The 19,466-nt window shown below is 46.3% G+C and overlaps 1 protein-coding gene across 1 annotated transcript; it reads left to right on the top strand.

Annotated features, from left to right (window-relative positions):
* The first annotated feature begins 2,737 nt into the window (after nt 1–2,737).
* On the top strand, nt 2,738–19,066 carry LOC114102422 (annexin A8). The gene is made up of 12 exons (XM_027947897.3): nt 2,738–2,833; nt 5,673–5,763; nt 6,978–7,072; nt 8,335–8,448; nt 10,021–10,111; nt 10,835–10,914; nt 11,397–11,456; nt 11,991–12,084; nt 12,306–12,401; nt 14,255–14,313; nt 15,345–15,467; nt 18,132–19,066. Exons 1-12 carry the CDS (start codon nt 2,813–2,815, stop codon nt 18,195–18,197), a joined length of 990 nt encoding a protein of 329 aa, XP_027803698.1. The 5' UTR covers nt 2,738–2,812; the 3' UTR covers nt 18,198–19,066.
* The last annotated feature ends 400 nt before the right edge of the window (nt 19,067–19,466 follow it).

The following is a 19,466-nucleotide window of genomic DNA, read 5'->3' on the forward strand; positions in this document are numbered from 1 at the left end:
ACAATGAATTCTTCCTAGAAGACCCAAAACAGAGTGCTTATAAAGTTTCCCAAGTTCTCTATGTCTCTGAAAGTGGAGTTTTGAGATGAGACTAGATTCTCTGCTTCACCAATTTCTTTTGGGTTCTTGTCTCACAAATTTTGAAGAATAAAATCCATGGACAGTTACAGAGGGGAAGAATAAGTAGAGCAGGATTTACTTAAGCAAGAAAAGATGGAACTCCTGCCATGTAAGAAGGGTCCTGACAGCTGAACAACCCATTTTGATAAGGCTGTTGTCTTTCTTTTCATCCAGGTTCATCCTCACATTTCTTCCTTTAACTTCCACATGGGTTCACTCCTTTTCTACCTCTGGGAAAAAGGACTTGGCTGGAGGTGTTCCCACAGGTAAGCCTCAATATATTTTACATTTGAAATGGTCCTTGATGGTGCTCATTAACTATGTCTGCCCCTTAGCCTCCAGGTGTGGTTAAATGGGACCCATTATCCTGACTGCCTGGTCATTTACTATCTATTCTATTTTATTCTCATTCAACTCCAGGGTTAGACCTCACTCATGAGGGCACAGAGAAAGATCAGCAGGGCTTTAGCACCCTCTCCTGATCTGACTCAGTGACATCAGGTGGTCCTGGTCATCTTGGTATCCTGAGGGAAGAGGATCACTACAGGTGGGAAAGAGACCCATGATCAGAACTACCAGGTCCCCAGGGCCCATGCAGAAGAGAGGAAAGCCCAATTAGAGGGGGGGTAAAGGCACAAGGCAGAATGTGGCACAAGCATATGGGTGAGGGGTTCCAGGGTGGATGGAGACAACAGGCCAGAAGCTGGTGGTGACAGGGAACTTGATAGATAATACCAGCAGTTGAACCCAGGGGTCCCCAAAGGAGTGGAGGATTGAGGGGCCTCTGGCTTCTGAGCCAGAGTTTGGAAAATGTGCCCAGGTGATCCCAAAGAGCCATCAAGGTCAGATCTACAGATGTGGAAAAGAAGAAGGACTGGCCCAGAAAGGTGTCCTGGGGACACCAATGAGGTTGGCAGAAGAGAGACTGGAAAGAAGGATGATGGATTCTGGGTCTCCCATAGTCAGGTAAGGGAGAAGAAGGGGGAGTTCCTGACTGTAGGTGCTGATCAGGAAGGGGCCTGAAAAGGGGATGTGAGTACTGGTGGGAGAAGGCCACACAGGCCTAGTACTCTCCTGTGTCAGTGGTCCCAGTGGACCTCAGAGGGCAGGGCCATCTGTCATTTTTCCTTCATCCTGACCTGGCGACAGTCCAAGTCTCAAGGGATGGCATTTCTCTCTGGGCTCGCCACAGGACTCTCCACACTGTTGCTCCTCAAGGGAGCCCATCTCAATCACCAGCATAACTGGACTTTGGTCAGACTCTCCCAAAGGAGATCCATCCCAGAGTAACTGCCCTCAAACACCCACACACATGGCCCAGTGGGCATGCAGGCAGAGTGGCTGAGCTCCTGAGAATGCCAGCCAGGGTCCTGGGTCCCCACCAACTGTGCTCCAAGGAGGCAGGGGAGTCTGGGCATTCAAAGGCCTGGAATGAGCCCTCTATCAATCCACAGGGCGAGAGGCAGCTGCAGTCTTCCTCTTTTGATGACATCTCACAGTGCTGTATGCATTACGACTCTGCAGTTTCCATGCCCCCTCCAGTCTGCTTGCTGACCCAGCTCTGTCTCTACACACCACCAGAAGAAATAGCCTGAGAAATCCATGTGTGTGGAGCAAAGAGCACTGGACCTGGGGTCATGAACCTGGGCATTTCTTTAAAGGCCAATTCTTAGCTGTTACATGGGAGGATTCACTGAATTTAAAAAACTCAACATCAAGCTGTGTTTCACTCAGGGCCTAGAACTGTGGGGTTTATGGGAGCCCTATGAGAGCCTTCCTGGTTTGTAGGATTGGTCCCCAAGGCAGGGTGTTTATGCTAAAGGATGGATAGGATCTAGGTAAGTTAAAGGGTAGTATGGGCAGAGAGGTACTGAGAGAACATTCTAGGTAGAAGTCACTGGGTAGGCAAACCCCAGAGAGGCAAAACAAACCTCCTCCTAGACTGATTCCCCCTTCTCTTGACAGCCAGTGTTTTGGGGGTCCCAGTGGAGAACAGGATGCTACAAGTCCAAGAATCCTGGTGATTATGACTGTTTCTCACAGATGTACCATTTGAAAAAATTATCTTTGTACCATTTGAACAAATTATTAGCAACCAGAAGTTAGACTTACTTCTTAGAACTAAGACAAGGATTCAAGGAGCCAGTAATCAGAGTGATTAAAGAGGTGTCTAGACAAAGCAACACCCCAATGAATGGAGGCTGCAGTATCCTTTTATCCTTTGCTGAGCCCCCCATTACTCTATGGATAAATTGAAACTGTCCAGTAAATGGAAGAGACTCATGGTGGTGGTGGTGGTGGTGGGGTGTGTGTGTGTGTGTGTGTGTGTGTGTGTGTATGCATTTTAATAAGATCTAGGTTTAGCAAAACCTGGAGAAAGCTATAGCTGTGTTTGCCAAGTGGACTTTCAAAGACTGGTTCAGAATTTCCAGTCTACAATGAATAGTGTGATTCTCTAGGGCAAGCCTGGGCAGTGCCTGGGTGGGGCCTGGGAGCCACAGGAAGGGCCCAGAGCCAAGCCGAGCTCAGAGGGGAGAGGAGGAGAACAGGGGTGGAGCTGGGCGGAGCCTCCTTACACCACCACACCCATCATCAGAGCTGCCTGAGGGTCAGTGTGTAGCGGAAGACAGACGTGTCCAGTCTGAGTGCAGCCTAAACAGTGTCTCATCTCTCCCTGGGAAAGGGGATCAAGATGGCCTGGTGGAAAGCTTGGGTAAGTGGGGTTGAGCAGGGCAAGTGGCTTCCTGCATGGTGTTGGGTGTTGGGCACTTGGGGGTCCCAGACAACATAAAGGCAGAATCTCTGATTCTGATATCAGCTCAGACTACACTTGGTCACCTGCTGAGTCAAGCCCTGGGAGGAAGCTGAGAACACACTGCCCAACTCTAGAGGAGCCACCACAGGGACAGGAACAGAGTGGGGGAGATGGACAGATAAAGACACCTTGAAATGCAACAGGGAAGTAGAGGTGGGGAGAGTTCAGAGAAAGAACCCCTGCTGTGGTAGGGGTTCCATGCTGAACTTCCTGTGTGAACCTGAGCAGGGTGTGCACTTGGGTCCGCACTGGGAGGAATCCAGCAGACTTTTCTTGGGGAGGGATTAGTATGTAAAGGGTATGGAAAAGTGGAGAGCTTGGCTTTGGAGGGATGTAGCTTTGAGTGAACTGAGGGCCCTGGGTGGGTTGGAAATGGACCTGGATCCCACTGTCTGCCATGTGAGGCTCTTCTCCAGGCCCCATTTTTAGGGTGTGGCCCTTGTTTTTTGGTGTGATGTCTGACTTAGGGGGTTAAGATTGATTTGTGCCTTTCTTGGAAAGACATTTCTGTGTGCCAGTTTCAGTGGAAATCTTCAAGATGGGGTAAGGAAAAGCGTGGCAGCCCTCTTGGGCCCTTCAAAGAGTGTGAAACAGATGTAGCCATAGGCTATGAGTCACCTTGTGGAAAGGTACCCGTGTGGACCTGGGTGGTCCCAGCAGGAGCTTGAAGCAAATCTGTAGAGAGACTGAACTCCAGAGCTCCATTCCAGGTGATGTGCAGTCTCTGAGTCCCAGAACATTGCGCCTGTTTTTCTAAAACTATATTGTGGGAAGCATGGCTCAGCTCTCAATGTGGCAAAACCAGAGCCGGGGAGTTAATAACAAATAATGCTCCCCAACCCTATTTCCCTGGTGATTGGGTCACACAGCCTACTAAGTCATAAACTCTTGGATGCCAACTTGGGGGCAGCAGGCAGAACTGGAAACAGAATGTTCAGTGTCCCCCAAGGTCCCAGACGACCTGCATTCCTGTGGGTGAGGCCTTCTTTAGTGAAGTGTCCCAAGAAAACCCAGTGTCTGGGAAAGGTTGAGTCATGAATAGAGTGAGAGAAGTAAACAGAGCTCTGCTTCTGAGTCAGGCCATGGGTAAAGTCCCAGTCCCTCTGCTCATTATCTGAGTAACTGAGCCTAGTTTTCTCTCCTATAAAGAGAGAGGGACATTAATACCGACTAAATGTGACTGTTGGGGAAGACAGTGATCTAAGCATGAAATCCAAATCACTGGAAACAGGAACTCTCTAGTCACAAACTCCTAACAACAGAATGCAGCTCCAAAAGCCAGGGACACAATGTATGTATGCGCACAGTTGAGCCACATCTGGGACCACAGTGGCCTTCCAGATGGACTTTCCACCCAAATTAAAGGTCAACAATTTCTGTTGTAAAATATGGTGCTAAGAAACAAGACAGATTTGTCATCGCCATTTGATATTCAGGCAAAAATCATCTTTTACTCAAAAGAAATAACCTTACAGATATATTGGGGTGGAAATCTACACTGTGTTTTCAGGATCTAACCCAGGGTTTATATAAAAGGGTGGATAGAAGGACCAATGGAGGGAGGGAAGCAGGAAGGAAAGAAAGAGAGAAAAAGTAAGTTGGATGAATGGATGGAAGAGTGGAGCAGTAAGGTATGGAAAGAAGGAAAAGTAGATAGATATAGTATTTGGGTGACTGATTAGAGAATGGAGGAATGTGGTCAGATGGGCGATGATGAAAGAGGTAGGTGGTCAGGTAAGTGGAAGATGAAACTAATTGAACTCCTTTCCATTTGAAGAATCTCTTAAGGTCCTTCAGATTCAATGCCTATCTCCAATATCCCTCACTCTTTAGCATTCCTCCCAGAAAACGCCTACTTAAGAGGGGTTCTCCATCTCTTAAGTATCTGAGGAATTATGCAAGACACATATCTAAAGAGCCCTCAGTCAAGCCTTGGATTAGAGGTTTTCAAGCCTAGGGCCCAGGTACTTTGTTTATCTATTTCACAATCCTCACTCACCCTGTAGTACTTTCTAAACCAAATCCTCTGATCCTCAAGAATACTGGGGATTTGCAAATATTCTGAGCTGTCACAATCTCAGCAGGGCCCCTAGCCCTCTAAATTCCTGTCAAGTTCCCATTCATCAGGAAAGTGCAGGCTAAGCTCAAGCCATTTGAACCACAAAACCATGCCCAGCTCCCCATCCACCCAGCCATGTCTGTACTCTCAGGGCAGCTATTCAGCTTCAGAAGGCTTTTTCTCTCTCTCTCTTTTTTTTTTTTTTTTTTGCAGTACCAGGGATTCAAGGATTATCAGAAACGTGTGTGTGTGTGTGTGTGTGTGTGTGTGTGTGTGTTACTGGGGATTGAACCCAAGGCTTCACACAAGCTTGGCAAGCACTCTACTGCTGAACTATACTCAGGGCCCTTCAGAAAACGTTATGCACTCATTTTTCATTCTGCTGCCTGGGGATGGGGTGGAGGGAGCTGAGGATGGCAGGGCTTGCTGCCTGTTCTTAAATGGTACAGATGGGAATGGGAGAATTTTTGTGGCTTCTCCCTGAAATCTCTGTTTTTTGTTGCTCCGGCCTGTTGGACAAGGAGCTGGAGGGCTCAGCTGCTAACCTGCAAGGTCCAAGCTATTCACAGTGTCCAGGAAAAGTGCTCCTCATACCAGGGCAGGCTACTGTGTGGGCCAGGAGTCTGCACTGCCCTCCCTAGATCTGCCTGCTTCTAAGCAGTCTTGGCACTCTTGCAGATGGAACAGGAGGGTGTCACGGTGAAGGGCAGCCCCCACTTCAACCCAGACCCGGATGCGGAGATCCTCTACAAAGCCATGAAGGGAATTGGTGAGTGGGCATCCATGGCTTTGCCACTGGAAGGCTGGGCCTCTCTGGATCTTTGCTTCTGCACTCACAGCCCTGAAAAGCTGATGCCAGGGGACAACCAGGGATATAGGGTTCCCCATGATACTCTGAGAGTGACTGACTGCAAAGAATCACACAGATGCTGGCTTCCCCAGTAGTGGTCAGCACCAACCCACCTACCAAGACCAAAGAAGAAGAGGACAGGTGTTTCTCCCTGAATAATGGGGGAAAGGGGAGGCCATTTGTTGTGTGCTCTTGTGCAATCTGAGTTTTCTCACCTATAAAATGGCCCAAAGAAATCTGTATGACTTTTAATTTTGGATGAGATGATGTTGGCACTGGGCCTGATGTGGGCAGTGGATGGGAGTTCAGTGGAGCTGAACCCACGGGCATCAATCATGTGTGTTCTGTAGTTGTTCCCCATTGGATCTGTGTGCACTGCCCCCTTGCCTTTGGCCACCTGGGTACTGTAGGAGCATACTGGGATGGCTGGCCATGGAGTTGGCTTCCTCCTTATCTCCAGCATTGTTCCAATGCCACTCTCATCATGACTGTGAGTGGGAAAGGCCCATTTGGATGGCCCAGTTAGAGGATAAGCCCTGGTCTCATCCCAGAAAGGATTCACTCCTTACATGGCTCTGCCTGGTGAACTGGGGCATTATGAACTAGCATTCTCAACCAAGGCCCTGAAGCTTTGTCACATAACATCCTCTGCTTTCTGCCAACTTCTTTACTGTAACCTCACTTCCCAGATGAGAAATCAAAGGCCCTGAGAGGGAAGCCTGCTTGTCCAGTGACACAAGGTCCATGAGTTGCTGTATGGGGTCTTAGATCCAGTGGTCTGGATACTCAGTTGTGACCTTCTCCCACTAGGACCAATATGAGGAGTGGGGAAGGGATGGAGATCACACTTAACCAAGATCCTAAGTTCCAGGGAGGAGGTCCAGAGCCATCTGGTCCTCAGATTCTATCCCTGTAAGGCTGGGCCTAAGCTACATTCTTTGTGTGGGTGGAAGGTGGATAATGAAGAGGTGGCTTTTCAACTTGTCTTTACTCCATGAAAATCATCAGAGCATTTGGCACTACCCAGGTGGTATGTCCCCACAGCTCAGCCACCAAGCAGTTGTTTTCCCCTGACCCCAGCATTCTCTTGGTCCCCAGGAGGTAGTAGGGGTTTTCATGCTGTGTACCTACAGGGACCAACGAGCAGGCCATCATCGATGTGCTCACCAAGAGAAGCAATGCCCAGCGGCAGCAGATCTCCAAGTCCTTCAAGGCTCAGTTTGGCAAGGTAAAGGGAGGGCTGGGGCCTGCAGCCTGGGAAGTGGCTCCATTCTGAATGAGTCCCTTTTTTGGGAGCCAGCTTACTAGAAATATGGACACACAGGACAGTCTTATATTAAATATAAGTTTGAACGGACATCTATTTTATCTGGAAAAGTTATTTATAGTTGTCCAGCCCCAATCTGGTGTTGGTCTTCTATAGTCTGATCCCATTTCTTCTCCCACCTTCTCTCCAATGCATTTCTCACAGTTGCTCATGTTGCTTGGAGTTGTTTCCTGACTCCAGGTTTTGCTCCCTGAGGTTACCACTCTCTCATGACCCACAGTGCAGGCCTAACTTCCTTCTGTTTCATGGCTCAGGCTCCTTCTTCTTACATTGGAACTACATGCACTGCTCCCATACTTTTGGCCACCTAGGTACCGCAGTGGGATTCCACCTCTTCTGCCACTAGGATGGAACCAGACAATTGGAGGTGTACTCCAAAAGGAATAAATGCATTCATAGACACGGTGGCCTACAAGTCTCCATTGGCCCAAACTGTTGGTGATTTAACCCAGGAAGATCAGTAATAAAGTCCAAATATTCCCTTGGAGAAATCAGCATGCAGTTCTATAAGTCCTTTCCCTTAAATCTTCAGAGCTGTGCATTATTCTTTGCATTCAAACTTTGGAGAAACTAACATTCAGAGATACTAATAATACTCAGGGTTCTAGTATCTGTAAGCAACAGGATTGTGATTTAAATTCAGGTCTCACAAAGCCCTTGGTCTTTCTGTTGTTCCTATGCCATTAGCTGGGTGTGGCCTTGTAGTTCCTTGTAGAGACATGTACCCTTAGAAAGAAACACATGTCAGATAAGACCCTTTCTTCTTTCTTTCATGCCTGTGAGACAAGTAACAGCCATTTAATGGTGATAAAAGCAGCACTGCTTCCACCCTCAGAGCTTGCAGTCTGGTAAGCAATGGCTGTTTTGTTCTATTCTGAGTTTATGATGTGATCATCACTAGGCTTAGTGCTGAGTTAACTCACCTATCTCTCCATCACACCATAAGCAATGGTATGAAGCAGGATTCCATTATCTCTTTTCAACAGGTCAGGATGCTGATGCTTAGACAGGTTAACAAACTGACCCAAGAGACCCCAGCCAACACATGGCAGAGCCCACAAGAGAATCTAGGCCTAGCCCCTGGGCCCAGATGCCACCCTGTTGCCTGTACTCCCCCAGGCCCGGAGGACAGATATAATCTCCTTTCTTTGTGTCTGCTTTAGGATCTCACTGAAACCTTGAAGTCAGAACTGAGTGGCAAGTTTGAGAGACTCATTGTGGCCCTCATGTATCCACCATACAGATACGAGGCCAAGGAGCTGCATGATGCCATTCAGGTAATTTCTCTGAGCCACCATGTGGAATGACCACCTCATTGAGCTGAGCCCAGTGAGTTTGCTGCTCAGACAGCCGCCCAGCATAGGGATTGACTGGCCATGATGGGGCCCAACTCAGTACTTCTCAAAATGGGATCAGACCTGGAGTGGAATTAGAAAGCAAGTTTTGCAGTCCCACAAATAGTTCCTGGGGTTCACTTTAAACGCCTCACTACACATTTTATTTTGGCAGGTTAGGAGGTGTAAGGGCCCCAGTGATAATGATCATTTCCACTGACAGGATGCTCACTGCCTGGTTGGTGCCAGGGACTTTTTAAAAAAATTTAATTAAATATATATGACAGCAAAATGCATTTTGATTCATTGTATACAATTTCAACACAACTTTTCATTTCTTTGGTTGTATACAATGTAGCATCGCACCCTATGTGGAGTCTTATATGTACCTAGGGTAATGTACCTATCTCATTCCACCATCTTTCCTACCCCCATGCACCCTACCCACCATCCCTCCCCTTTGCTCAATCAAAGTTCCTCTATTTTTCCCATGGCTCCCCACTCCCTGTTTTGGATCACCATCCACTTATCAGAGAGAACATATGGGCTTTGGTTTTTTGCTTAGCATGATGTTCCCCAACTCCATCCATTTACCTGCAAATGCCATAATTTTATTCTCTTTTAATGCTGGGTAATATTCCATTATGTATTTATACCACAGTTTCTTTACTCATTCATCTACTGAAGGGTATCTAGGTTGGTTCCATTGTTTAGCTATTGTGAATTGAGCTGCTATAAACATTGATGTGGCTGTGTTACTATAGTATGCTGATTTTAAGTCCTTTGGGTATAGACCAAGGAGTGGGATAGCTGGGTCAAATGGTGGTTCCACTCCCAGTTTTCTAAGGAATCTCCATACTGCTTTCCATATTGGCTGCACCAATTTGCAGTCCTACCAGCAATATATGAGTGTGCCTTTTCCCACATTTGTGCCAACATTTATTGTTGTCTGTATTCTTGATGATTGCCATTCTGACTGATATGAGATGAAATCTTAGTAGTTTTGATTTGCATTTCTCTCATTATTAGAAATGCTGAACATTTTTTTATATATTTGTTGATCAAATATTTATCTTCTTCTAAGAAGTGTCTGTTGAACTCCTTAGCCCATTTATTGATTGGGTTTTTTTTTTTTTTTTTTTTGGTATTAAGGTTTTCAAGTTCTTTATATATCCGTGTCAGGCATTTTACACTGATGATTTCTAATCCTTCCTTCAGGATGGGGGAAGTTTATCTTCCCTGTTTACAGGTAAAGATGCTTAGGTTCAGCAGGTGAGGCCACCTATATGAGACCACCCAGTTAAGGAGGGAGAGTTGGGACAGCTTGCCCCCAGTATCCATCACTGAGTACAAATATGAGGTTTCCCCCAGTAACAGCCTCCAAAAGAGGCCCCATTAAAGTGAAGAGAGTGGTAGCTGGTGCTTCCTGAAGCTCAGGTAACTGGAGAAAAACTGGTATGGACACTTGGAGGCCATGGGTAGAACATTTCAGCACACAAATGTTTCTGTACCCAGGGCTTAGGAACCAAAGAGGGAGTCATCATTGAGATCCTGGCCTCTCGGACCAAACACCAGCTGCAGGAGATAATGAAAGCATATGAGGAGGGTAAGACACCTGCAAAGATGGGTTCGGGTGGGTGGTGCTCACACGGAAATGACACAAGTTTTGGTGGCTGGGCAGGTAATGAGGGTTGACGGTGTACTGGAACATGGTGCAAAGGACTTTGGGGGGGCTTTTCTACATGTAGGTGTAGCTAAGCACCTACATGGTTGAGATCTGATCTCAAGGGCTCATGCGGGGAGAAGCACCAGCCTCACCAAACTGCCCCTTGAGCACTGTTACCACAATCTGCTTCAACAATAGATGTGGTGGTTCTTTCCTGGCTGTGCACAGGCTGACCCAGGGAACAGTGGAAGATCATCTGCTTGCCTCATTGTAATGGGGTGTGGTCTATTGATCACCTATCCTGGGTAGTCTGTGGGGTACAAGAAAAGCAGAGACCAGACAGGCCTCCATGTTGTGGAGCCAGTTTGAAAGTTTTGCTTTGCCAAACTTGGTGATGAAGTGAAGCTGTATCAGCAGGTCCTGGCCTGGCTATTTCACCTTGTCCATCTCTGTGATTTAAGCTTGGTTGGGCATTTATGTTACTTCCAGCTCTGAACACACAGGTGACTCTGCCACTTGGACATTATATTCAGGTCCTATGCCAAGAACTCATTCTTCCCAGAAGACTTTAATGGGGAGAGGTGTGAGAAACAGGGCTGGAAGGAGAAAATCAGGCCCTGAGTGGACCCTGGGTTCATGCCTTCTTGTCATATTTCCCTGCAGACTATGGATCCAGCCTAGAGGAAGACATCCAAGCAGACACGAGCGGCTACCTGGAACGGATCCTGGTGTGCCTCCTGCAGGTATCAGCAGGTTCTTGGGTCCCCATGGCTTAGGGATCCCCACAGCTCACCCCAGGGAGCAGCCCTCAAGTAGAGCCACTGGGGTCTGGGCAAGGCCATGGGACAACCTAGATGCTTGTGTACATTAGCTGCATCTCTGCATGGTGGAGGGGCCTGATTACAGAGCCCCTGTGCCCCTCCTGACTCATCCTGGTGAAGGCACCTTGAAAATGAGAGGTGAGCACCCTGTCATAATCAGATCCTTCATCTAGGTCCCATGCCAGGCTCTTTGCCTAGCTCTCTGAATGCCCAACCCTACAAGGCAGTGATTCTTTCCTATTATACAAATGAGAAATCCAGGGTTTGGAGAGAATAATTGGCTTTCTGAATGTCCATGGCCAAAAAGCTGCAGAGCCCTTCCTGTCCTTTAAGCCCCATTGTCCCTTCAGATCCAGCTGTACTGGTTGCCATCCTGCCTTACAGAGCTCTCCTCTGTGTTCTAGGGGAGCAGGGATGATGTGAGTGGCTTTGTGGACCCAGGACTGGCTCTTCAAGATGCACAGGTGAGGCTGTCTGTCCCCTACCATCTGGTCTTGGAGAGCTTACTTGAGTACCACACCTGGCACATTTTCCCATGGGGCATTATTTGACATAGCTTGGGACCTGCCCAGCTCACTTCTGCCCTCTGGTGTCTGAGGAGGAAAGTAGAGACACTGGGGAGAAGAAAGAAGAGTAACTTGTATTACTGGGTGTGGGCTGAAGCTCTGTCCTACCAGGACAAGCTCATAAACCTTGTCTCCCTGTGTCTGCCTACCAGTGGGGCACTCAGTGCTCAATGCTGCCCAGTGGCAGGGGAAGGGTTTGCATTTCCTAAAGTACCTTCAGTCTTAGTGTGGAAGAAAGATTTTAAGCCAGAGCTATTGGGATAAAAGAAGGACAGTATAGTGAACTCCCTTTCAAAAAAACAGTCATGCAAAGATGGTGGCCTTGGCAAGCGAACAGGGTCTGACCATCAGCCCCAGCTCTGGGGCTCTGGGATTCTGTCCCTTAACTCTGTTTTCTTCTTTGTGGGCTTGTTCTGGGTTTCCAAATGCTAGGATCTGTATGAAGCAGGAGAGAAGATTCTTGGGACTGATGAGATGAAATTCATCACCATCTTGTGCACACGCAGTGCCACTCACCTGATGAGAGGTATGGGGGTAGAGGGAGGCAACGCCAGGCATGGGAGCTGCCCTGGCCCTGGCTTCAGGGCTTCTCCTTCTGTGGTTCACATCCAGTGTACAGCTTTGTCAAGTTGCGGGGAGAGCAACAAAGCCTTGGATTCCCTGGTAACCCAGAGGGAGATGAGGGTGGGCTCTTTGATGTATAGTCTATAATCTGTGAGTTCCTTAAATGGAGCCCTCTCTCCATAGTTTTTGAAGAGTATGAGAAAATTGCCAATAAGAGCATTGAGGACAGCATCAAGAGCGAGACCCATGGCTCATTGGAGGAGGCCATGCTCACCGTGGGTAAGAACTGGGGCACAGTGCTCAGATGCACATAGGTCCATAGGCTCATCTATGGGACAACACCAAAGGGCAAAGGGCAAAGGGCCCAGGGAGGCAAAACAATAAATAGGACCCCATATTCACCTTCATGAGTCCTCTCACGCTCTCAGCCTGTACCCTGGGATTGTCCCACCCCTAGAGTCTCAGTGTGTCTGTCCTGCCAAGGAATATTCTCAGTGCTGTCTATATGACATCCAGTGCCATATGAGGGTGTATATACATGTGTAAGCATGTGACTATATGTTAAAGAAAGAGCATGAGTGTGATTATGTTGGTGTAAATGTAAATGTGTGTGGATGTGCTTAAGTTGTGGGTGAGAATGTGTGCATGAGTATGTGCATGTCTGTGGGGATGTGTTTGAAAGATAATGTGTGTGTGTGTGTGTGGATGTGTGCATGTATATGCAAGAATGTGAGTATATGCATGAGTGTGTGCAGTTGTGTGACAGTGTGTTTGAGAGATTGTGTTTCGTGTGTGTACACACACATACACAGGGAGAATTCTGTTTCTGGTTGTGAGGCCTTGAACAAATCTACCCTTCTGGACCTGAACCAGGGGCCCAGGCCCCTGTCTTAGTTGCCAGTTGCAGAAATGATGGCATGTGATTTGCCAACAAAGGGTTGGTAGTCCAACGCCAGGAGTGTTGAGAACCTTCTCCACAGCAGGAAGTCAGGTCCACTTAGCAGGACCCATTCCAGAGCCCATTTTAAGATCCAGAGCTGAGATCACAATAGAAAGTCATTGCAGAGTAGAGAGCTGTGGCCAAGGCAGAGGGCCCTCTCCTCTGCACCTCACACAATGGAACTGAGGTCAGGGCTCCTGGGCTAGGGCACTCATCTCCACACTAGGTTGCCTCCCAACAGCCAGAGTGCTCCTTCCTCATTCATGTCTCTCTGGTAAATGTTTACTGAGACTCCCCAGCCAGCTATGAACCTGGTGATAAAGGACTTAAGGGCTGACAGTGTTGCTGAGATTGGGGTAGTGGGTGTACCTAGATGCTCCAACATAGGCCATTCATTTCTCCTAAAGCCTCACTCACTTTCACATCACAGATGAGTCAGGGATATTAGCAATATAGTCAGGTAGGGTTTAAACATGTGCTTACATTCCTCAAAGCCCACACTTCTTCAGCAGTCCTGGCTACAAGGAAGGGGTATGCTCTCTCAACCAGGTGCCCCTGGTGCCTTAGTCCTATGGGCCGAGTAATTCATCACATGGGAATTAAAAATGCAGGGGTCCTGCTGATAGAGCTCTCTAAGGTCATGGCCACCATGCTGTGATGCCTCTGTAGAGCTGAGTAGCTAGATTCTTGATGGTGCCATGTCTGGGTGAGAGCCCAGGGACAGTCTGGGTCTAAGGTGCCCTTGGCTTATCTAGCTTTTATCTTAGATGCCCCTTGGATTTCACTTCCCCCTTTTTTGCCTGTCTGCTCTGGGCCTTTGGAGCTATGCCTAGTGCCCCAGTCGCCCTTCCCAGCCTCACCCCCTGGCATAAAGCTTTGAGGGATGTAGGCAAGTGTTTAAACCCTGCCTCAATGGTGCAGTGTGACTTTGTTACTTGACATCCCTGATTCATCTGTGCCATGAAAGTGAGTCAGTCTTTAAGGAGAAATGAACAGGAAGTGTCCACCACAGTGGGGCCCTGCACACCTCCACTATTCCCTGTCAGAGGATATTAATTAGGTAGGGCACAAAGAAAGGTGCAAGACTTGCAATGCTAACCTTTAAGACCTGAGGCAAAGCGTAATTAAAATGAAGGCGTGTGCAGTACTGCCTACAACTTTGAGATGCTAACAGAGCTTTTCTGTTTGACAGTGAAATGCACCCAAAACCTGCACAGCTACTTTGCAGAGAGACTCCACTATGCCATGAAGGTAACCATTGGGTCTACTGACTCCCTTACAATCAGTCATATGTGGCACCAACTGGACCACCAGGGAGCTCAGAGCCACCACTGTCTTCACCACTGGGGTTACTTTTATTATCATTTTTTATACATCAGAAAGATTTTAGTTGTCAGGGAAAACTGAGTCTAGAGTAGGAAAGTCACATCTCCTACAGGGAAATTTGAACAGGTACATGCTTAGGTGTCCAAGGTACTGAACATTTATCATTCTGGGAGACCTGTGTCATAATTGCATTCCTAGAGATTTGTGCAACTGAAGCTCCCATTCAAGATCACCCAGTTGCAAAGTGGCAGACTGTGACTTGAACTCAAGCAGGTTCATTTTTTGTTGTTGTTGTTTTCATTGTACCACATGGTCTCCATGAAAGCAGATTTGCTACTAAAGGTCACAGATAAGAATTGCAGGAATGAAGGCACCCTTTCCATGGTCAAGTTCATAGGAAAATTGCCACACATAGCACACTTCTACCTGTGATAACTTGCCTTTTGTCCAGAAGGCTACCCTAGTCACAAAAACAGTTGCCCAAGCCACTCAAAACATTTTCTGGTGTCTGGAACCTAATGGGAAGAGAGTTAACTTAATTCTCCAAGAATAATGTCAGTGCCCTCCTTTTCTGATATATGGTTGTTGACACCACCTGAAGTAAGAGCCATGCCAGAAATCTGAAGCCCCCAGAAATTAGAAAGGGCATGGGATTCCCAGGTAACTTCCTCTGAAATGAGACTGGTCAGGTATGAAAGTGTGGGAAAATCCTGTTTATGAAATGGCCAGATAAGTCAATTTTGAAGTGCTGCTTCTCTAGGAAGAAGTATTCTTTCTGGAGCTATGAATTTTTGTGTCTAGAATCTAATGTGGCAAATTAAACACCTAATGCAATTTGGCTTCTAAAAAGGAAAGAGGCCTGAGCAGTGAGTGAAAAGAGATTGAGCTTTGTCCATGACTATTGAGGTGGACAGGAAAGATGAGAAATGATGGTTGACTGCTGCTGTCTCATCCAGGGAGCAGGGACACTCGATGGGACCCTGATAAGGAACATTGTTTCCAGGAGTGAAATTGATTTAAATCTTATCAAGAGTCAATTCAAGAAAATGTATGGCAAGACCCTCAGCAGCATGATCATGGTAAGTCATGAGTTTCCAATTTTAACTCCAGTTTGTGACATAGACATAGGAAAGGGGGCCCTACTCAGTCTAGATTTAAGTAGTCCTGGCAGAAAGGTTTCAGGGAAATAAATTGGACAGGCTTCGGAGAATTGCTTAACCAGATTTTGATTAGTGAAGGTTCTAGAGTCTTCAAATGTAGAGTGATTGTTCCACAGCTATAAATTTGAGAAAAATAGCTCATCTGGCAATCAATGCAAATTGAGACCCTGGCAATTTCATTAACATAAGTCAAATCATCACACATGTGTCCAAGTTTTCATTGGCTACTAAGTGAAGTCACAAGCTCTTCTACAAAGGTTGGTTGCTACTATATTTTCTGGCAAATACATAGATAACAATACAATTTGTCCTAGGTCTCTTTGGATTCCACATCCCAAGTTCTGTGTCTGTGAATTCAATCACAGAGAATCAAAAATATTTGAAAAAAATTGCATCTGCATTGAATATGTACAGGCATTTTTTTTCTTGCCATTATTCCCTAAATGATACAGTAAAACAATTATTGACATTCTACTTATATTAGATACTATAAGTAATCTAGAGATGATTACATGAGTATTTGAAAGGATGAGTGCAGGTTATATGCAAATACTGCACCATTTTATATAAGAGACTTTAGCATCTGTAGATTTTTGTACCCATGGTGAGAGGAAGACCTTGGAATCTATTCCCTGCTGAGATGAATGTATGTTTAAATAAAACGCTTCTGCTTTACGGTGTTTCAGAATGGAGAAGCATGCAGGCATCCAGTAGGGAAGGACTGGAATTATTCTTTGTTTTGTTTTGTTTTAGACTTCCCAGGCAACCTTGTCAGGAGACAGAAGGGCTAAGCACAAACCAGCCTGGGCTGCTACTATGTCACCCACAGGCAGTTCAAGCAGATTGTCATGAATTCTCTCAACCACACATGGCTACTTATGCCACTGGAAATATTTCTATTCCTTCTCAGCATTCTATTTAGATAGAGACACAGTTCATTTCCAAAGAACAAAAACTCTGTTAGGTAAAATGATCACTTCAACCTAAGATGTAGACCCCATGGTAGATATGAAAACTTAGCGAACTAATGATTTGAGACAAAAGTGCAGCTGTTTATCCAGCAATAGATTTTGATTTTTGTTTTCTAATGTTGTCGCTTAAGAAAAATTCAGATGGAGTTGTTAATGCACTGACCAAACATTTTCTTTAGATCAATAAGATTCTCAGTAAATTTTCCTAAACTATCAAGGACTAGATAATTCCTATGAGATTTAAGCTGCTTCAGAGAGAAACAGAATTAGCTCCAGTCCTACCCACTACCTACCACATGACCTTGGAGGAGTCTATCACCCTCTCTTGGTCCCAGTGTCCTCAACCACAGAAAAAGGGAAGTGGATGGTTTGCCCTTGCCTGTTCCCCTGGCTCTACATGCAGATCCTTGACTAGCCAGTCCTATTGAGACCAACAAGTGGCTAAGAAGTAGAGTAATTGAATCTGTGGGATCCCTCTTATAGCAAAAGGAACTCTGATCCTTACATGAGCTGGTTGCTGAGCAGGCAGGCTCAACTCCTTCCTACCATTCACTCCTTACTACATCTCAGCAAGATGCCTGCCAACATCAATGGCATTTTATAGAGGAGAGAATGTCTCATAGAGGTTAAGGGACAGTCAGTGGATGATGACACAGCCAAGGTTCATGTCTGAAATCTCTCCACCCCATGGCACAGCCTCCCGTTATAGCACCCTGCTTTCAATCTTGGTGAACTTGTCAGCTTTTAATTGCTGTGATCAAATACCTGAGCATAACAACCTACAGGAGGGAAGATTTATTTCAACTCATGATTTTAGGTGTTGCAGTCCATGGTTCACTGGCTCTGTTTCTGTGGGCCTGTGGTTGAGGCAGAGCATCAGGGAAGAGGGGATATGGTGGAGCAAAGCTGCTTCCCTCATGGATCTTGGAAGCAGAGAGAGAAGGAGAAAGAGACAAGAAGTACCCCCAGTGTACCCCCAGTGACCTACTTCCTCCAATAAGCCCTCACCTACTACAGTTTCCACTAACTCCTAATAATATCATCAAATTATTAATCTATCAATGGATTAATCCACTGATGAGGTCAGAGCCCTCATCATCCAATCATTTTCTAAAAGATCCGCCTCTGAACATGGCTGGATTGGAGACCAAGCCTTCAACACAAACTTTTGGTGGGTATTTCAGATTCAAAACGTAACACTTGCCTCCCTGAACTGCAATAGCAGGTGTTGAAAAAATAATAGAGTTGAGTGAGTGATTGGTTCAAGTGCCTGAGTGAAACCTGAGAAAGAGCCCCAGGGCAATTGATGGGGTAAGAAAGTCACCCACACACTTTTTAAATTTAAGAGCACACTGTTTCTGTGATTCATTTTTTCACAACCATGTCCCATGTAATTAGTAAGAAAATAAAAAAACGAGATACAAAGGAGTAGTCTGAAATGAAGAACAAGGAAAGAAGAAAGGTAGGGATCCTGTGGTATAGGAACACCTGAAGGGCTGGGTCCCACCCAAGGAGAACAACTTCTAGTAATAATAAATAGTGGGTGCTCTTGAGGAGCCAGATCAAGTCACGAACATCCCCCTTTTAATTCTCCTGTGACTTCTGCCTTCAGGATGACACCAGCGGTGACTACAAGAATGCCCTGCTGAGTCTGGTGGGCAGTGATCCTGATCCCTGAAGACACTGAAGAATGAGAGCAGAGGCCAAAAAGCTAGAGACTCCAGGCCCTGCTTGCACAACCTTGGCAATGGATAGGGGTGTGGGTGGGAACCTCAGCCAGGCTTTTAGACTTCTATCTCCTAGTTCCCAGTGCTTTTCAGTCAATATTTCTTATTCAGAGGATGAGACCAGCCTGGGGTTCCTCTTTCTACCCTTTTCTCTGGACATTTTTAGATGTATGTACTATGCCAACCTTATCATACCTCTAACCAGACAAATACATCAGCATGAAGGGGTCTGCTGGGGCTCAGTGGTCTTTCTTTACTTTCTAGACTGGTGTTTCTCAAGTTTGATTGGTCAGAGAATCACCTAGGTACCGGTTACACAGATCCCTTGGCTCTGCCCCATCTTCTGAACCTAGTAAAGAAGACCAGGGAATATCTGTCTCAGCTAAGATATGTTTTTCTATCAAGCAACAGTAAGAATACCATGAAAACCCTTTTGTTGTAGAGCTCACATCCTGTGGGAAGCTGGGAAAGGGACACTTTTTCCTGCCAACTAGGATGCCTATAATAAAACTCATTCACAAGCCTCAACAGAAATCTTGAAGCTTTGGCTGGAAGAGAAATTTTCATATCATCCTGATAAGAGAGTAATTAGACTACAAATCAACATTCTGACCCAAGGATGCTATGTCGAAAGAGGCTGAGACTTCTTCATTTGCCAACCAACTCTTGACACATCATGCAGCAGAGGGCAGCATGCCAGACCCTGAACAGAACACTTACCCTGACCCAGTGGCCATTGAGCCCAGACACCCAGAGAAGCTGAGGGTAGTCTTTCCAAATATGTTTGATTTTATGAATAATAAACATTTGTGTAATCAAAAAGTGTCTTTGGATTTTTAACAGGGACAGATTAAGACCAATTTCTTTTGTCAGAAACATATCTTTGGGGAGAAGTCAAACCTCAACACCTTGTGGGCATTTCCCTGAAGGAACACTGAGGGTGAGCAGTGCCCACTGTTGCCCTGGGGACAAACCTGTGAATGAGGATACTTTCTGATTTGTAGCCAATGTCTCAGGGTTGAAAGGGGCTTTGAAAGTCACCTGGTCCTGTTCCAGCCTGCAGCTTGACCACTCTCCCTGGCATTCACCCAGGAGTGATCCTTGGTGTCCTAGAGCTATGCTCAATATGTATAGAGTGCCCTGAACTGTCTTCAAAAATGAAGACTAACTGCTTTCTGGGAAGGCAAAATCTTTTTCCAACTGATCCCAAACTTGCCCTG

Source organism: Marmota flaviventris, chromosome 4 (genome assembly GCF_047511675.1).
Source record: "Marmota flaviventris isolate mMarFla1 chromosome 4, mMarFla1.hap1, whole genome shotgun sequence".
NCBI lineage: Eukaryota > Metazoa > Chordata > Mammalia > Rodentia > Sciuridae > Marmota > Marmota flaviventris.